At 40.3% G+C, this 17,783-nt stretch overlaps 1 protein-coding gene across 1 annotated transcript; it reads right to left on the bottom strand.

The window, feature by feature from the left end:
• Window positions 1-5,261: 5,261 nt before the first annotated feature.
• On the bottom strand, window positions 5,262-11,777 carry LOC112993591 (alpha-1-antitrypsin-like). The gene is made up of 5 exons (XM_026117374.2): window positions 11,495-11,777; window positions 9,153-9,819; window positions 7,402-7,672; window positions 6,579-6,726; window positions 5,262-5,498 (listed from the first exon to the last, which is right to left on the bottom strand). Exons 2-5 carry the CDS (start codon window positions 9,805-9,807, stop codon window positions 5,289-5,291), a joined length of 1,284 nt encoding a protein of 427 aa, XP_025973159.2. The 5' UTR covers window positions 9,808-9,819; window positions 11,495-11,777; the 3' UTR covers window positions 5,262-5,288.
• Between the last annotated feature and the right edge of the window lie 6,006 nt (window positions 11,778-17,783).

Below are 17,783 nucleotides of genomic sequence, written 5' to 3'. Positions count from 1 at the left end.
GTGCATCAGTCCCACCCAGTCTTTTGAAAATCTCCCTCAGGTCATAGGTGCCAGAAGTAGAGACTCTTGGAAAATACGAGTCTCTCCTGCTGAATGCAATGCAAAATGAGGGTGAATTATCACACGAGAGTAACACCAGTGTACCTGCTAGATGTCAGTGTCTGTGAGGTCCTGGTGAACATGAAGCCGTTTATTTCTTATATTCATTTTCCTGTTAGTGCAAATAGCTGTGTAGAAAACCTTGCCCACGGAACAGATGTCACTGTGAAATGTGAGGGTAAATCAGGATGTCTGTGCAGAGTTTTGGAGGAAGGAAGCCCATGCAGTGCAAATTCACAGAGCACTTGTGTGTTTCCAGATGAGGAGATGGGGATGGAGGCTCTCCTGCGACAGGAGTCAGAGCATCTCTTGCCATCTCGGGAGTCATACAAAGCACTGACAGAAGTGCTTTTCCCACCAGCCTGATAATGGCCTGTATGGACCTTTTTTCATTAACCCCTCTAAGGAATTAATTAATTCTCTCTTTCCCTCCTGTTTGCCAGTAGGTCTTTGCTCAGTTGTGCAATGTGAGGCAGGCTCGGTTCATCCTCGCAGGGGCAATTTCATCCCATATCATTAAGGTACTCCTGTCCCCACATGGTTATCAAATTATGACATGCCAGTTTTGCAAGCTCTATTTCTGGGTATCCCAGGGCAAAGGAGTTTTGGCTGTGGAAGCAAAATGTCAGCAAGACAATAAGGACTGAGCAAGAGAATGTGTACTTGGCATGATAAATCCTCATGCAGCCATTTCATTTGCCTTAGAAAGATGTATCCACTCCAGGTCCATCCACAAAAGTGCATATAAATATACCTTTTGACAGAAGCAGCTCCATTAAAATCAGGAGATTGGGACCACTGTAAAACTGCCATAACTAGGATAACAATCAGGTCCTGTCCATCTTTTTGTCTGGTTCTGTAAAGAATATCCCAACTAAGATCTCCACGTGTCTTACAAATGCTCAGCCTTTTCACATAGAATAAGGAAAGTGCTGCTGGCTCCATTTCCAAACCAGTATGCCTAAGAGAAAGATAAAAGCTGAAGGCTAAGGAGAGAGTTCGTTGGAACTGACAGTGGTAACTAGACCTCTTTGTCTATACCTAATACCCTAGTACTGAATGAAAGTGTATTTCTAAGAACATATAGAAATTTAAGGTCTGGTGTGAATTCCATTGGAGTCAATGAGCCAGAATTTTAAAGTTTAAGACAGGTATCTCTCAAGGAGAGCTCATCTCAGGTTTTTGTGATATATTTTCTATCAAGTTTTCAGTTGAATGAAAACACTGAGATTGAAGCTCTGCATGAGCATGCCGAAGCTTTTAAAAAATAGATGCTATAAGTTTAAAAAAATCACTAGAGTAGAAAAAGGAAAGAAAAAAAAGGAACAGCAGATAAGCTCTGCAAGACTATAATTTTGTTCTCAAATTGAATTGTAGCTTGAATATCTTTTTTCAACACAATGCATCATCAAACTCAAGTAGCTAGGACTACTGACCAAAAACCTTAATTATCATGATACAAGAACTTAGAGATGGCATGCATTAACTCCCAGAAGGAAAAAAAAAAATGTAGCAGCTAGAATAACTGACAGGAAAGGAAAGTGGTCAGTCCTCCTCCTGAATCTGAGTGAGGTTAAAGGTGAGCCCTTCCAGCACCTGGGCCTGAGTAGTGGATCTGGAGCCCAGGGCCAGCACGGCAAAGCCAGCAGAGATGCTGACTGGAGAGAAGAAAACATTCCTGCCGGGGGGTCTCCACGGTCACTTGCCTGTAAAACCTGAAGGCAAAGTCAGCGCTGCTGGGGACTATTGTGTGGCAGGACCTACCAGGATCTTCCCCGCAGGGATGCTGCTCCTGGGATGCATAGTTTTCTTATACTACTTGTGGTGATTGGACTGAGGATAGCCAGGAACAACAGGCTGCAGTACAGCAAAGGGGAGTGCTGGCAGGCATGGGTAAGGAGCAAAGCAAATGTATTTCTTGATCTAACTGTAAATAGATTTCATAACTGTGTGCTGTGCCAGAAACAACTCCTTAATTTGTTCATCTGGCCCTTTGAGAACTTCTATGGTTATTACTATTTTAGGTTATGGTAACATTTGTCTTTCTGGTCTCTCACTAAAACCACTTCTAAAAATTTTTAGCAATCAAAAAATATGTGTTTCCCCTTAGTCTGGAGCTGTCTGTGAGAATGAGGTGATCAGGCGGGATCTGATTATATCTCTCTGATTCAGTACCAGTTTGGCAGTGATACTGGAGCAGTCCATGGTCTGTGCTATTTAACGTCACTGTCAGATTTGAGGAATGGAGAGCTGTGCACCCAGTCACCTCCATCTCTGCGTGCCTCTGCACTGGCGCTGGAAGGAGAGCTGCACAACATCGCTTTGGCTGTTGAGCCTTTCTGGACAGGGGTGGGGGGGTCCAGCTCCCAAGACAACTAACTCTCCAAAGGCCACGTTCTGTCAGCTCCACCCAATTTACAGAGCTGGGGCAGCACCCAGAAAACAACTTGCACAATTGTCAAAAAGCTGGAACACAGTCCCCAAACCAAAGACACTTTCTGGTTTGTACCAAAAACTTTGGTTTGAAGATTTTTAAGTACAGGGAAGTACAGTGGCTGTGACTCCGTAATATATTGTATCACACATTTTAAACTATATCTTAGTCCATTTATGATAGCACATAATACAACTAAAGTTGCATATTTTACCTTTCATTTTCACACGACAGTTTGTGTACTCAGCCGTGAAGTGTTTTTAGGTATCTGCAGCACCAAACCATTGCCACGTTACCTGAAGACCTGCACAAATCCTCAATGGAGAGCAGTCTTCTGAAAACATACATGCACAGTTACTGTGACAGCAAATGCACGTGGCTGATCAGAAGAAACCACCACAACGCAGCAATGACAAGCACGTGGGAGTCTCACAGTTTGAGATTTGCAATAGTTTTGAAGTTTGCTTCCTGAACTTCACAAGTTTATTTCCTGTAGAAGGAAAAAGGAGCTCAGGGGCTAGCAACATGATCTGGACCTTAGTGGTGTGCAGTAATTGCATGTCGCCAGCAGAGCAGGAGGCTACAGGGCTGAATGACAAAGGAGTGGTTTCCATGCCTCACTCCGTCATCCTGGCTACAGCTGTACTAGTACACTTACTTGTGCTGGGACACAGGCCTGGCATCATCCTGCAATCATTCATATTCACATATTTTTAGTACGCTTCCTGACACAGGCACTGCCCGTTCCAGTTGAATTCTTCCAAATAAGCCCTGGGCGTATTTTAGGGGTTAGCACAGGCCAGTGGATTATTTCCAGTAAGATGCTTGGATGTTTTGCAGGGCCAGCAAGTTAAGCAATGTGGATATGAGCTGTGACAAGCCAGTTGACCTCAGGGCTAGAGAACAGACCTTGGAGCACTTTATTTACTTTCACAGATGTAAGATCTGTGAATATAATTAATCTCAGCATTGGTTTTAGCCCTCTCAGCTATTCACACCCTCTCTCTCCTGAACTTCCTATTGGAGTGTTAAGACGGATGCCTCTTGATGAAGCAATGATCAAATCTGCAAAGCAATACAAGTAGCATCTTTGGGTGTCTGGCTGATTAAAATATGCCCCAGCTCTGATTTAGCCCCTGTTTCCCCATAGGATGCCCTTGGAGAGTTTGAGACACTAAAAGGGGCTCAAAAAAGCCAACACAAAGTGGGTGGCTGTCATCAGCTGCGAATGCTGGAAAGCTGAGTATGGCAAAAGACTCGTCTTTCAAAGGAAGCACCTAAAGCTTGTCTGAAAGGAGAATGATTTCTTGAACTTTTGATCTGTAGCTATGCCCCCCCCCCTTTCCCTAGAGCTCTATCAATGTCCCAAAATAACATTGCTTCAGCCACTGCTTCATTCAGCAGCGTAGTTTGCAGAGCATTCATTAGGCTTTGCCAAGCCCACACTGAAACCATTCTCTACCCACGGAAAGGCAGACTTGGGCTTCCAACTCCCAGGAAAATACCATTACCAGAACTCCAAAAATGCAATAGCAGCTCTCCCTTCACAGTGGCCAGCCGGATCTGCCTGGAGTTTAGGAAATTGTAAGTATGGGATTGTCTGCCTACTGGAAAAGGACTGATCTGAACATGAGTTTCCTATAGCCAAGGCAAATGCTCTAACTGCAGAGGTTGGTGTGAGAGGGTAATAATTGCCTTGGACAGGTCAGGCTCTACAGAGTAGTTTGTCCCCAGTTATTAAGTGCTCTATGATGACCCTCATGACCCTATAAACTCAAATTCCTGACCCTAAAATTTAAATTCCTGGTCACACAACCCTGTATCTTGAAAGAAAATGAATGACACACAACACAGAGAGAAGGGCCAGTTTTTTTGCCTAGTCTATACTCCTCCTACAGTGAATCTCTTTGGTACAAGCATGTCTTGCATGTTATAACCTCCTCTCTTGCTTCAGGGGGGAATGTGACCCTGCTGAAATTGTACGGTCTTTCCATTGACTGGTGTAATCACTGGGCTGGGAGTAAATAATTCTATTGAACGCAAAGGAGAGAAGAGAGAGGAAATCAGGCTGACACCACATCCAGAGTGACTGCATTTTTGTCAGCAGGCATCTGCTTTCCTTGGTGCTCCAGATCCTCCTAGGTGCTTTGACTTGGGTCTAGATTTTGGTACTACCCTGGATCCATGAGACTGCGTCAGAACAGTGATGTCAGATTGGTGCAGACATCCTCAGAGAGCAGGGAGAATCATTTTCTCATGGAAATACAGCATGACCTTTCTCCTTCACTGATGTGCAGGTGGAAGAGGACAACTGGAGATATCCCTGGATGGACTGCATTTATGTTTTGAGCTGTAATAAAACAGCCCTCTCCTGGACCAGCGCCTGATAAGACCTTGTAGTTGCTGGAGCAAGTCTGTTCAACAATTTCTCTGTTTCCTACTCACAACCCAGGAATAGCCTGTTTGCTCAATATATATTTACTTAAAATGTTTTAACATGCTTCCTTCAGGCTGGATATTTACCTTGTTTTTCAAGATGGCATACATTGGTCATTAAAAGCCTGATTTCTAAGCCCATCTATAATTCACTAATAGGCATAGCTCAAGGGTTACTTTCTAGTGGAGGAAGAAGGAAAAACAGTGTTTTCAAGAATGATCACATACTTATTTCATTTCTTCAGAACTAGAAAATCATTAGTAACAGCTTTGATACAATTTTAATCACATAGAAATATAATTGCATGAAGGATGCAATTCATTTCAACAAGACTGGTGATTTTTCAGTAGGGTTTACAATTTTTCCCATGAAGAGGATGCTCTGAGTATATTGATCGACAATCAACAGCAAAAACGGACGGTTGAATTTAACAACAGGAGGAACAGAATGAGGAACTAATTCTGTGTAAGTGCCTCCTGCAGCCTCTGTGCCATTCTCATGGATATTCAGCAGGGCCTTGTGAGCAGCCTACAATAAAATACAGCAAGTATTAATGTACGTGGAGAAGACTGGGAGGCAGAAACTAAAATTAGCACTAAATGAGTTCAACTATCGCCTTTCACAAAAATTGCTGATAGGCCAGTGACCAGGCGGAAAGCCACTAGAGTGCATGATGGGTCTGTTAGCAATGTAATCTCTAAAGGCAATTCTCCCATTCAGCATTGCTCATTGTCAGTGTGTCTAACAGATTCCAGTGACTGTGCACCTTGTGACTGCACTCCCATTCGGTATTGCTCACCGTGGGTGTATCTAACAGACCCCAGTGACTGTACATCTTGTGGTATTAATTGAAAATAGAACATTCAAGCAAACTCAAAAGAAATTACAATTTCAGAGGGAAAGGAAGCTGGAATCCAGGACCACTTTGTATGCATCCCTAATAGCACAAATTTAATCTCCATATTAAATTTTTAAAATTGTTCTGGATTATTTCTCTTTAATCATTTTATTTTACTAGTGCCAAATTGTTAAAGCATGGTAAGTGCTCCTTTTACAGTAACTGTAAGAATGTTAACATTTATCTCAACATTATCTCTTATTTCTGGGAAATGATGCTTTCCCCCATCTGGTCCATTTTACATGATTAGCACTTGTCAGTGTGTTCAATGTCAGCGCGGGCTTAAAATCCTTTAAAATTATAGAACACACATGTTATAAAAAGGATCATTTTCTCTGCCAAATACCCTGATGCAAAGCATCCCCAACACAGATACGGAGACTCTCTTCATATGGAGAGTGTTTAGTTCCTGGGACAAATGGGCTGTGTTTAATTCCTGGGACAAATGCTATACTCCTCCCAACCTGTGCCCCATCTCAGCCTGTCAGAAGGAAGACAGTAGTGTAAAAATACTTTTTCACTTCTCTTAGCTCCAGATCTTGGACAAGTCTGAGAGAATTTAAGGCTACTGCTTTATTGGCTGAATATTCTAGTTCACTGAATACCAAACAGCCCTAAAAATAAGAAATGTCCCCCACCTCAGCATATCCTAGGCAAGGCAACTGGGCACTGAGGAATCCACAGGCCATCACTGCTGTTGACAAACTTACTTTTGAAACCTTTAGATCAGGCTCTTCAGTGATTCCAGATAGATCAGCGTGGTCAGAAAACACATCAGTTACACCCAGAGTCATGAACATCTTTTTTAAGTCATAGGTGCCATAAATAGATAGTTTTGGAATATACACTTCTATCCTCCTGTTAAATTCAAAAGAAAATGATGGTAGTTATTGCAATCAAATCTCATCTTGGACTAAAGTCTTCCAACGGGCTGGTCATTCTTCTGTCCAGAAAAAAAAAGAAAAAGCCATTGTCGTCAAATCTGGAAGAGATGGCAACAAAAAGGAGGGGTGAAAACAACGATTTGGAGGATGGAAGAGGAGAAAGACATTAGTTGAGCTTTGTTATACAGTACTGCAACAGTCACTCTACTGGACAGAAATGGACATCATGCCATCACGTTTGGATTACATTAGAGTTCACTTTCTAGCCCAAAAGGTTTTTCTTTTGGATTTTGTGCTCCATTCCCACTAAGAGATCTGGTTGCTATGTCACAGTATTACCACACTTAACACATTGTACCTGAGATGGGAACTAGAGACACTTAAGATCAACTATAAACTACATGGGAAAAGAAACCCAGTTTCCAAACTCACAGGTCTCTTCCCTCATCACAAGCCAATACTCATTCCACTTCTTGCTGCAAGTAAATAACATGAAATCATTTGGTCTACCCTTTCATACCCATTTCAACATTTAAATCTCTAGTCAACAGCAAAAGCAGTAAAAACAGCAAAATTGTAGTCTGATCATATTATTTAGACTTTGGAATATAACCCACTGTGAGGCATCAAATCAGAATTCTCTATTTACCGTCTTTCAAGTGATTTTTCCCATTTAGACACAGTGTCTTTTGTAAAGGCATCCTCCAATTGTTTCATTTTTCCTTTGCTGGGCAGGATAAATAATGCCGCCACATGTCCCTTGTAAGGAATCTGCACCACCTCACAAGAAAGCTTTCTGTCGGAGTAGCTTTTATAAAACCCGTCTCGATTCATCATCTCCACTTCAACTGAAGTCTTCTCATTCACATAGAAATAATCCTTATGAGTCCCCTTAGTACTGAAAGGATTTTCCCAGTAGGCTTAAAACCAAAAGAGAGAACGCAATTGAATGCTTATTTCAAAGAAGATATATTAGTATAGTCCAGACTAATTTACACCAAAAGAATACATCTCTTTGGATTTGAACTCATACTTGAAGATCAAAGATATTCAAAATTTGTTAAAGATCTTGTTCCCTGTCATCTTCAAACTAATGTTTCCAGCAATAATCAAGTATTGCAGAGTAAACTTGACATGGACTTGTACAATGCCTTTGTAAGGCAGATAAATTAAATGGAGTAACTTCATCATATTATATCAAATCTGATTTGAAGAAAAGAAAAGCTGACCAGGAAGCAGACAGTTACTTTCTGGTTTGAGAGTATTGCTTGTAAAGCCAGTTCCCCAGCAGATGCCTGCTTTTTAATAGGTAACATGTTAAGTTCCTGTCATGTTTTTTCATGTTATTCATCTAGTAGTACTAAAGAAAAACTCCCATGCAAGAACAACCAAAACTCTTTGGCCTGATTATAACTCCATTACGGTAAATGGAATGGGGCTTTAATCTTCAAAACGGGTTTCTCTTGATGTTTATTCAACCAAATATTTTCAGATATTTTATTTGTATTAAATCAGGTCATTCGCTGAACAAATACACACGGCCCACAGCTTGACAAGTTGTACAAGTACGTTCTCTAGCTTTTTGACTATCCAATAAAAATTAAAAAACCAAGAAATAATAAATACTAGAATGTAAACTCACCAGTACTTTGATTACTTTCTAAAGTTGAGTTTATTTTTCCCCCAACAAGTAAAATAATATACTCTAACATCATAAAGGAACAGATCTGAGGCTAGGGTACCCAAATTTAATAGAGTACTTGAAACAAAAACATTCTGCTGAATGGTTTTCACTTTCCAAACATTCATTTCTGGGCGGTAAATCCCATTTACATCCTGCATGCTACAAATGGATATAACATCTAAGAGGAAATTGATCATTGCCAAAACAGGTACATTCCCAACTACCTCTTGGGATATGTATAATGTGATGACAAGCTGTAGAACATTGAGGCCCTGACTCCATAGGTATTCATCCATTTAATAGGCATGTGAGCAAATTAAGCTGTTTGGCAATTTTTAATAATCTGTACTTTTGGAATATATTTTTCTACTTCATACAGCATATTAAATTACTGCAGAATAATTTTTGAAAGAATAAGTAGAAAAACTTTGATATGGTAATTTACAAATACATAAGTCCGTTGTGCTCTGGCAATTCCACAAAGCTTAGAGATTGCAAATAAATGAACTCTCAGGCCTAAGAGCTTAAACATATCCTAGAAAAATTTAGATGTGGAAGATGTCTGTGCATGAGAGCTTTCAATGTTTCTCATCATAATAGCGCAACCTGCTGGCATTTCTTTTAAAAATAATTCAGACATAATTAGGGGTATTTTTGTTTTAGTCCAGGCCAGGTTAAGACACTACAATAGATAACATCTATATAAATTAACTTACCTTTGAAGTAAATATAGTTAACAAGAACCATCAGAGTGTTTGGATCAAGGTCTTCAACTATCTTATTTACCTTCCCATGGGTTTTGTTCTTTATATAATCATTGATCTCATTTTTAGCTTCAGTGGAATTCTGAAAGTTGCTAGAAATAACTTTTGCTTTATACAGTTTTTTGCTGTCCTTCAGAAACGTTTTCAGTGGCTTGAGGTGTTTGTCCATGAACAGGGTGTTCCCCATATTCAGCTGCATCTGGCTGTCAGGGCGGTTCAGCTCGAGAAGGAGATGACGAAAGCCATCATGTATCTCCTCCTCCCGGATCTCGGTGAGGTTAAAGGCAAGCCCTTCCAGGACCTGGGCCTGAGTAGCAGCTCTGGAGCCCAGGGCCAGCACAGCAAAGCCAGCAGAGATGCTGACTGGAGAGAAGAAAATGTTCCTGTGGGGGTCCTCCATGGTCACTTGCCTGTAAAACCTGAAGGCAAAGTCAGCGCTGCTGGGGACTATCCTGTGGCAGGACCCACGAGGATCTTCCCCACAGGGATGCTGCTCCTGGGGGTGAGTTGCCTTGTGCTTGCCATCGTGGTGGCCCAGCTGGGGCAGGCTGTGGACAGCGGGGTGAAGTGTGGCCACCAGCAAACACAGTGGGAGGGTGGCCTTCATCTCCTTTTGCAGCTATGGCGTGAAGAAGGAACAAAACAGTCATAGTCGTGTAAACATGTCATTTTTTATTTCTATCCATTTCTAGATTCAACAGCTATTTGGTAATCACTGTTCTCTCTTGACCAGCTCTCTTACTATGGAAGCGTTTTGAAATCCTCTGCTTCTGTGTGTAATTCCTGTCCATTTTAGTTCTGCCTTCCTCCAGCTATAGAAGTCCCTCATCAATGGTTGCTTGTGAAGAGAGAAGCAAGTGAGTATTAAAGAAAAATAGGACTTGTTAGGAGTCAGAGGAAAAGAACAAATGAGACAAACTGTTTTTGATCTCAGTGCAAATCTCTTTTATGGTGAGACAGCACATCAAGAACAATTTTTAATTCTCTTATGTTTACCTCTAAGAACTCTGACAGTTATTATGCTATTAGTGATTAAATGAGGCTCGTGTCAAATGACATAGCTACGTCAATGGAAAACATACACTTAATATGCCACCGCAGCACTCAAACATACAGTTTTCCTCTCATTCCTGACTCATTTTAACATAAAAAGTGAGTAATCACAAGGCAGCTAGCAGCATTTTCCTTCTTCCGTACCTGTTTTGATTAGATTGGAGTATGTTGCTTTATTTTAAACAACTTCTTCAACTTAGGAATATCTTCCAAATGGATCCCTCTCTATTTGTGCCCACCCTCTCCTCTAGTCATAGGAGGGTGAGGTTAGTGATGTGGTCTCGGCCCCTCCTGTCTCTGCAAATTTTGCTTTAGCAGGGAGGTAATTTCACAAGGGAGATGGCCCCATGGCTGGAGCAGCACCCAGCAAAGAGCCTGAGTTATGGCATCTTGGCCATTTCTGATAACTATGGGCATTCTTTGTTTATTGCTTTCCTTTTTTACCCATTAGATTAAGAATTCATAGGGATAACTGGTAGTATCTAGGATGTTCAACTTGTCAGAAAACAGGTAACAGCTATGCCAACTAAAAATATTACTAGTGACTGGAAATGCAATTCAAAACAGTCTTCACCAGTGGAACAGCTTCAAGGAAGAAGATCAAATGAGTTACCTACTCAGACCTTACAGGTGACTGGTAAGCACTCAGACATGGCTCAGGAGGAGATGATGACATTTTAATTGGAATTTTCCCCACACTGTGTCAGCACACTAACCACTAAGATTTGGGTGAAAAAGGAGCCAGCTAGTCCTTCTCCATGAGGGAAACTTTGCTCTGTGAAATGCAAGCAGATGAGGACCTATGGGGAGATTGGTATAGCAAAAATAAGCTTTGTGAATCCTGTCAGGACCATGCTGGCATAAGTAAGGCATCCTATTCATGCCAGGGTCTTGGCAGCCTGGTTGTAATGGGCAGTACAGCTCTAGGGAATCTCAGTAAAGATGACAGGTAAGGTTGGTGGTTGAGAAGTCAGAATATTTTCCCCCTTTTAATGAAGCAGGTTTCTTTTGAGGTGAAAGAACTATTTAGGATAAATGTTCTGAGCAAGGTCATATTCTGTAGAGCTGCTATAATGTATCTACACAATTTTCTATTCAGTATTTCTTGGAATTAAGTTCTGCTGTCTTGAGTGCATAGACACCAGGTCTCACCCTTCAAAGCAGATGTGCTTCATGGCTCACTAGCTAATTGCCATACAGCTACATCAAAATCTTTAAGGTAAAGGTAACTGGGTACTTACATTACATTCAGAAGGGTCCTGCTCTCATATGAGATGTGCTGTTTCTTGCTTCTTTACTTATACTGCTACTTTCCTCTGTTAAACATTACATGGCTTCAAATACAGATTATCTACAAGGACACAGCTGAATGCTGATGAGGCAAATTTTCCCAGGCATCAAATTCATGTATCTACAACTGTCCACTCCAAACCGAGAGCAAAGACCACGGGGTCGAGTTGGTTGGTAGCTGGGTCTGTGAAGTGTTGTGTCCCTAACGGTATGCAACCCTTATTAAACAAATATTTATTGGAAATAAGATATTGGTGCCAAGACTGGTTACTTTGCCCTATATGTTACCTGAGGACAAAGATTAACATTCAGCCAAAGACGCACAATTTCGCCTGGCGCTAACCTGTGATGGCAGGGCTGAACGGGTAGCCCAGGCAAGGGAGCTGGTGGGAGCGCAATCCGAGATCAGCCACACTGCCCAGCCTGCTGGACGCTGCTTCAAAGGAACTTCGTGCATCTGGCTAGAGGTATACCAGCAGAACTCATAATCCCACAACGTGCAGTCTTACACTGAGACCACAAGCCCACTCCTCCCCTTTGCACCAAATACAGAAATCCCAGAGGAGGGGCAGGGGGAATGGTGACTAAAACTATTGGCAGTGCTAATGGGATTCTCCCTTGAAAAGCATTGTCCTGTTTTTCCTACCCTGTCATACGTATCCAACACTAGAACTCGCTTAATACACAAGAAATATTCTAATGGAATTAGGATTATTATTTCTTTTACACTGGGCCTCTGTCAAACACAGCAAAGCATAACTGATGAAAAAGAATAACAATCAGCTCCATGCCATGATGGTGAGGACTGTATAGTACAGTATTCTCTTTTGCTTCTGTACCTGGACCAAGTTTGCACAGTCAGAGAGATCAACACATCTATAAAAAAAGTACTTTAGAATTTCTTTCAGTAATTCCTATAAAAGGCCCCAAAATATCCTGAAATTAAATTAACCTTCTAGAAATACCAATCCTGAAATAATACATCAAGTGAGCAGAACCTTGTGGTATCACTTACTGTGTTTAACAGATCTGCACTGAAACTCAATCCCTAAACATAGCTTTTCTCTGCCGAGTTCATTAAAATCTCTGAAGTTCTTAACAATACTTTAAATGGACTATAGTCCTTAATTCTCTCCTTGTCTCCATGCTTTGCAAGGAAAAACACAATTTGGTTGATTCCTAGGCATGCTGGTTTAAGTATCCTTTCTAACTTGAAGGTCAACGGTCATCTCCTTGTTGACTTAAAGGGAGGTGATACCTTCATACTGGCTTTAGTTTTGTTTACACAGTCAGAGGTAATGCTGCCTCCTTTAGTTGGAACATATCCACTTGGTTATCTTTATGAAATGTAAATCTTCTCAGCATTACAGCTTGTCAGATTATGGTCTTCCACCTTGTCATCTGTAATACGTTGATTCACACTTCTTTTGTGTACAAGTCATGCTTGACATGCATTCATTGCTTGATGTATTTGTGAAAACAGTATTTTCAGCTTGTCCTCTCAGATAGATACATCTCTTATTTCCCAAGGATAATATATTTTTGGTGAGCCACAAAAAGCCTGATTACTAACCCAGCTGGTGTTGGAAGTAATATGCATTTCTCGAGCTGCATTTCAATGGGAGATGAAAAAATACCAGAAATGGAGGATAAGAATGATCATATTCTCACTTTATTACTCTAGAGCAGTACTTTATATGTAGTTTAGACACAATAATAATTTATAACAACATGGAATTCAACCAGCAAGCAAGGCAAACTCAGTCAGAACAGCACAAAATCTAATCTGAACTAAATCTTATGTGAAGCAGTGAGAACCTGAAATTAGGATAAGAGGGAGTTGATGGAGCACAAAAATCTGTAAGACACATTGATGAGAACCTTCCAACTGCCCAAAGGATTTTGGTGTGTGTCTGGGAAATGACAGACCAGTAAATCTCAGCTTAGTGACAGATGTAAATCTGAGCTAAGTGATAGATGATGTTCCAAAGAATAGAATTAGGGAATATCTGGATATATTAGGGAAGAGTTAACACAGTTTTACAAAAGAAGTCCTGTCTTACAAATTTCTTGGAGGTTCTTTCCTTCTTTCTTTCCTTTTTTAAATGAGTCAGTGGGTGACCTGACAGTATTTGTCAGTTGACGTGGCTGACTTACAGGAGACATCTGACAAAGCTCTCACCAAAGTCTCTTAATGAAATTTCAGCTCCATGGAATAAAAGAGAATGTTTTTATATACATAAATAGCTGATTAGAAGATGGGAAATTAAAAAACAGTATAAATTCTCAGTTTCACAGTGAAGGGAGATGACTAGTGGAATCCCAAAGGGATTGCTGTGGGATCTGTGTTCTTCAATATATTCATAACAAATCTGGAAAACAGTGACAAATTTTACTGATGACATGGAGTTATTTGGAGCTGCAAAGGCAAGAGACAGATGTTAAGAATTGCAGAAGGATTTCACAGTGCTGAGTGACAGGACAATAAAAGGTAAGATGTAGAGAAATGTAAAATGAGACTTATGGGGAAAAACAATACTAATTTTACATGGACAGTAATTTGCTGTGATCTTCCTATTGAGTGATACCAAGAAAGAGATCTTGATGTTCAAATTATTCTAATGAAAAGGTCAGATTGCTGTTCATCAGTGTTTATAAAAGCAAATTGAATGCTAGGAATTTATGATTAATAAAGAAGTAGGGGAAAAAAGCATTATTATACCACTGTACAACTGCAAGGCGTGTTTACATCTTGAATTCTGTTTGCAGCTTTTACTCCCCCATTTCAGAAAGGGTAGAGTAGAACTGGAAATGGTACATAGAAGGACAACAAGAAAGATGAAAAATGAAGTTGTTGCAGAATGAGGAACTATTGAATAGATAATAACTCAAGCCTTGAAAAAAAGATGACTGAGGAGGTCTATGTTAATGTATTTAAAATTACGATCGGCAAAAATGAATAGGAAAGGACTGGGCACCATTTTCCAATCTAACTCTGGGAAGCACTTCATGACAGGTTTCACGTTAAAAAAAAAAAACAGAATTTCATGCAAGGGTTAAGCAGTGGAACTCCTTGCCAGTTAGCAACTGGATGAAATCATGGAAGAAAAATCCACAAAGAATTTATAAATATAAATAAATTATCTGTTTCAGACAGCCTTTGAGCTACAAGTCTCTGCAGAAAAGGCAAGTATCCTGGTGTAGTGTGTTTAACCTGTTTAACTAGTCCCTAGACATCACCTACAAGCCACTTTTGAATAGAGTTAATCTGGAAAGCTGGGTCACTGTGTTTGGTTGTATGTCAGCTCTTACCCTCACGTTAGGACCAAGCCTAGCTCTGTTTTCTACACACACACGTTCTGGTGCGGTGAGGAGATACATGTGCTGGCCAGTGTATTCTGTGCAAGGCTTTAGAAACAAGCCTCAAAATCCCGCTTTCCAAGTAAAGGGATGCAGAGCCTCATCCTAGTGATAGTTCATCAAATGTTCAAAGAGGGAGAGAAAGGAACCTGCACATCTGTGCTTGTGATTTTCCTCAAGGACTTGACAGACGGTCCATGCTATGCTGGATCCTTTTTCCCTCAGAATGACTCTTAGGCTGATGAGAACACATAGCAATGCAGAATAAATCCTAGCTTCAGTGATAGCACTCTGACGTGCATAATGATTAAAAGCCATAAATGAATTATGTATAAACTGCATATATAAACACAGACATGCAAATTTGCTTTATGAATGCCTGAATAGATTAGCCATATTCAGAGTGACTTAGGTCTATGATTCTCACTGAATCTAGATAGAGCTGAGATTCATATGTCAATCAGACATGAAAAAGCAGAAGTTCAGTTTCTGACTGCCCTTAAAATCATGCCTTTCAGGTACAGAATTTCACACTTCATAGTTTTAAGATAATTCATGATTTTCTTTACTTTTCTCTTAATAGTCACAATCTAAAAAGCACTCCAAACTAGATAAACACTAAGTGAGGGAGAAATACAGCTCGGTTATAATTAGGAAGTGTGCAAAATAATTGTGTTACCATTTTGATATTGCAAAGCTTTAAAAACAATATTTCAACTCTAAAACCTCAGTAGAGAAAGGATATAATGCCATTTATTCCATTTGTTAGCTCCTTAAAATTTTCCTGTGCATGTGCAATACCTATTGATTGGAGAATAACTATGGAATTTATTTATTTTCTATAGCTTTCCATCTCATGTGGAAAGCAAACTTCTTACACTGGAATGGCTGGAAACAGGCTTTCTAAATCCATGTTTATGCACCAGAACAAAAATGTCTTAATAATCTGCTCTCCATGCTTACACGTGGCAGATACCTGAAAGAAACGTTAAATTGCTTGATATTTTGTTGGCCAAGTCATTTTTTTTATTGAGGTACATTGCTGTGGTTTAAAGAAAGAGTGTAATTTTAAAATCCAGCTTTGAAAACTACAATTATGCTAGTGGAAAGTTTATCTACCAAAAAGTCTTACTGACCCTAAATAGCTCTTCTTTAACTTGTTCTTTGAGTGGTAATAATTTGCTGAAAAGAGACTTTTTTACAGCAACCGCAGTGGCTGTTCAATGAGCCGTGCCTAACAAAGTAATAATGTTTTATTAGCCCAATCCAATCTGACAGTTGGCTGCTGGCACAGTATCTGTTAGTACAGCTGGTGAATGTCATGTGTGTATGCATATGAAATAAAGATCTCTCCTTGCAAGTTTTCCTTGTTTTTCAAGGATTATGTAGTAGAATCTTCATTTTCAAGTTGTTTTCTCATACAACTCCCCCCCAGTTTTAAAGAACAGGATCCAGTTAATGAGAATAGCATGTTCTTTGTTTTGAGCTTTAATACAGGCTATCTTCAAGCTTAGCATTAGCAATGCCTATACCAAATTCATATTCTAGCTGTTTGGGTACGTCAAAGTTCGTATCATCCAAGAAACCACAAACAATATGGCCAAATCCATAATATTGCCAACATAGATCATTGTGTCAGAGGACAAAAGCCCTGTCTGCAGCACAGAGCAAGCTTCCCAAAGCACAGAGATAGCCACAGGTTTAAATTTATAGTATCTTCATTTACACTTTGGAAAAGATTTTTTGTTTTGTTTTGTTTTCCTTTTGTTCTCATGTGGATGGTAACAGAACAAGGGCAAGATACTGCCTTGCATTAAGATTTTCAAATTCTGAGCCAGGGTTTCCCATTTTTTCTGCTGTGAATTTGATTGAAGCAGTGGCCCCTGCTGTGCTGGTCTCATGCAGGAGCATGTGCCTGCTGCATCAGGGGACATGGCAAGGGAGAGGCCTTCTACTCTGCTGCAGAAGAGGGAAGGAAGGGATGGATATGACTTACCAGGACACTTGCAAGGAGAGCTCCTATGTGCACCAAGGAACAGCTCCAGAGGCCCCGTTAGGGAAACCCGGTGAAGACTCTGATGGCAGCAGAAACTTCATCCTCATATTGATGGCTTCTTAATGTGGAAAGAAACAGCAGATCCTCCAGGAACTCGAAATTCCTATTTGAATTGCATGGGAATGTCATTTAGGGTTTGACTGGGGTGCCTGAAGTTTTGGAGCATCCTCATGAGCAAGAGAAGAGAGACACCTCAAAGCATAAGTCCTATAACATGAATTTATTGCTATTTTCTCCCTGGATAAGATGCTATGGACAGTTTAATCTACAGTCACACTCAGTGATGACTTCTGAATAGTGCGAGGACAAGAACAAAACCTATATTCAGCAGTACTAGCTAGTGTAGCCTCTTTGCGATTCCCACCAAAATTCATCAGGGCTTTATGAACATCCTGCAAAAAAAGGAGGCAAATTTCATAGGAACAGGAATCAGATGGTGGTGGTGTGAAGGGAGGTTCCTGATGGAGTGACCGCCTGGAGCAAATGAATGGGAGGAAACCCGACCCCAGGACAAGAAACAGACTTCATGGGGAGTAGGAAAATGAGAACTGGCAATGTTGGAAAGGACTTAAGTAGAAAGGGGAAAAAGAGAAAGAACCCCTGTGTTCCTACAACAACACACCTGTATCCATTCATTAATAAAAAACTTACTCAAAATCTGTGCAGTTTTATTATCCAAGGGTTTCTTGCAGGATCATTCAAATCAATCAATATGGCAGAGAAAGACCAAAACTTGGGGATCAAAGTCAAACATTAAGACATGATATTTGTGGAACTATATCCCTCTATATAACAAATCTTACTTTTAAAGAAAATACAATTCA

This window comes from Dromaius novaehollandiae, chromosome 5, assembly GCF_036370855.1.
Source record: "Dromaius novaehollandiae isolate bDroNov1 chromosome 5, bDroNov1.hap1, whole genome shotgun sequence".
In the NCBI taxonomy this organism is placed as follows: Eukaryota; Metazoa; Chordata; class Aves; order Casuariiformes; family Dromaiidae; genus Dromaius; species Dromaius novaehollandiae.
Note: the sequence above shows the minus strand (reverse complement) of the source record. Positions and strands in the feature narration are given on the sequence as shown.

Bases quoted from the DNA above. Each gene is read 5' to 3' on its own strand.
- LOC112993591 (XM_026117374.2), bottom strand. From the start codon at position 9,807: ATGAAGGCCACCCTCCCACTGTGTTTGCTGGTGGCCACACTTCACCCC. The intron at 6,727-7,401 runs GTAAATAGAGAA...TGAATTTAACAG, and splicing joins GAAAAATCACTTGAAAGACG to GAGGATAGAAGTGTATATTC. The intron at 5,499-6,578 runs GTAAGTTTGTCA...ATTTTATTGTAG, and splicing joins CTGATCTAAAGGTTTCAAAA to GCTGCTCACAAGGCCCTGCT.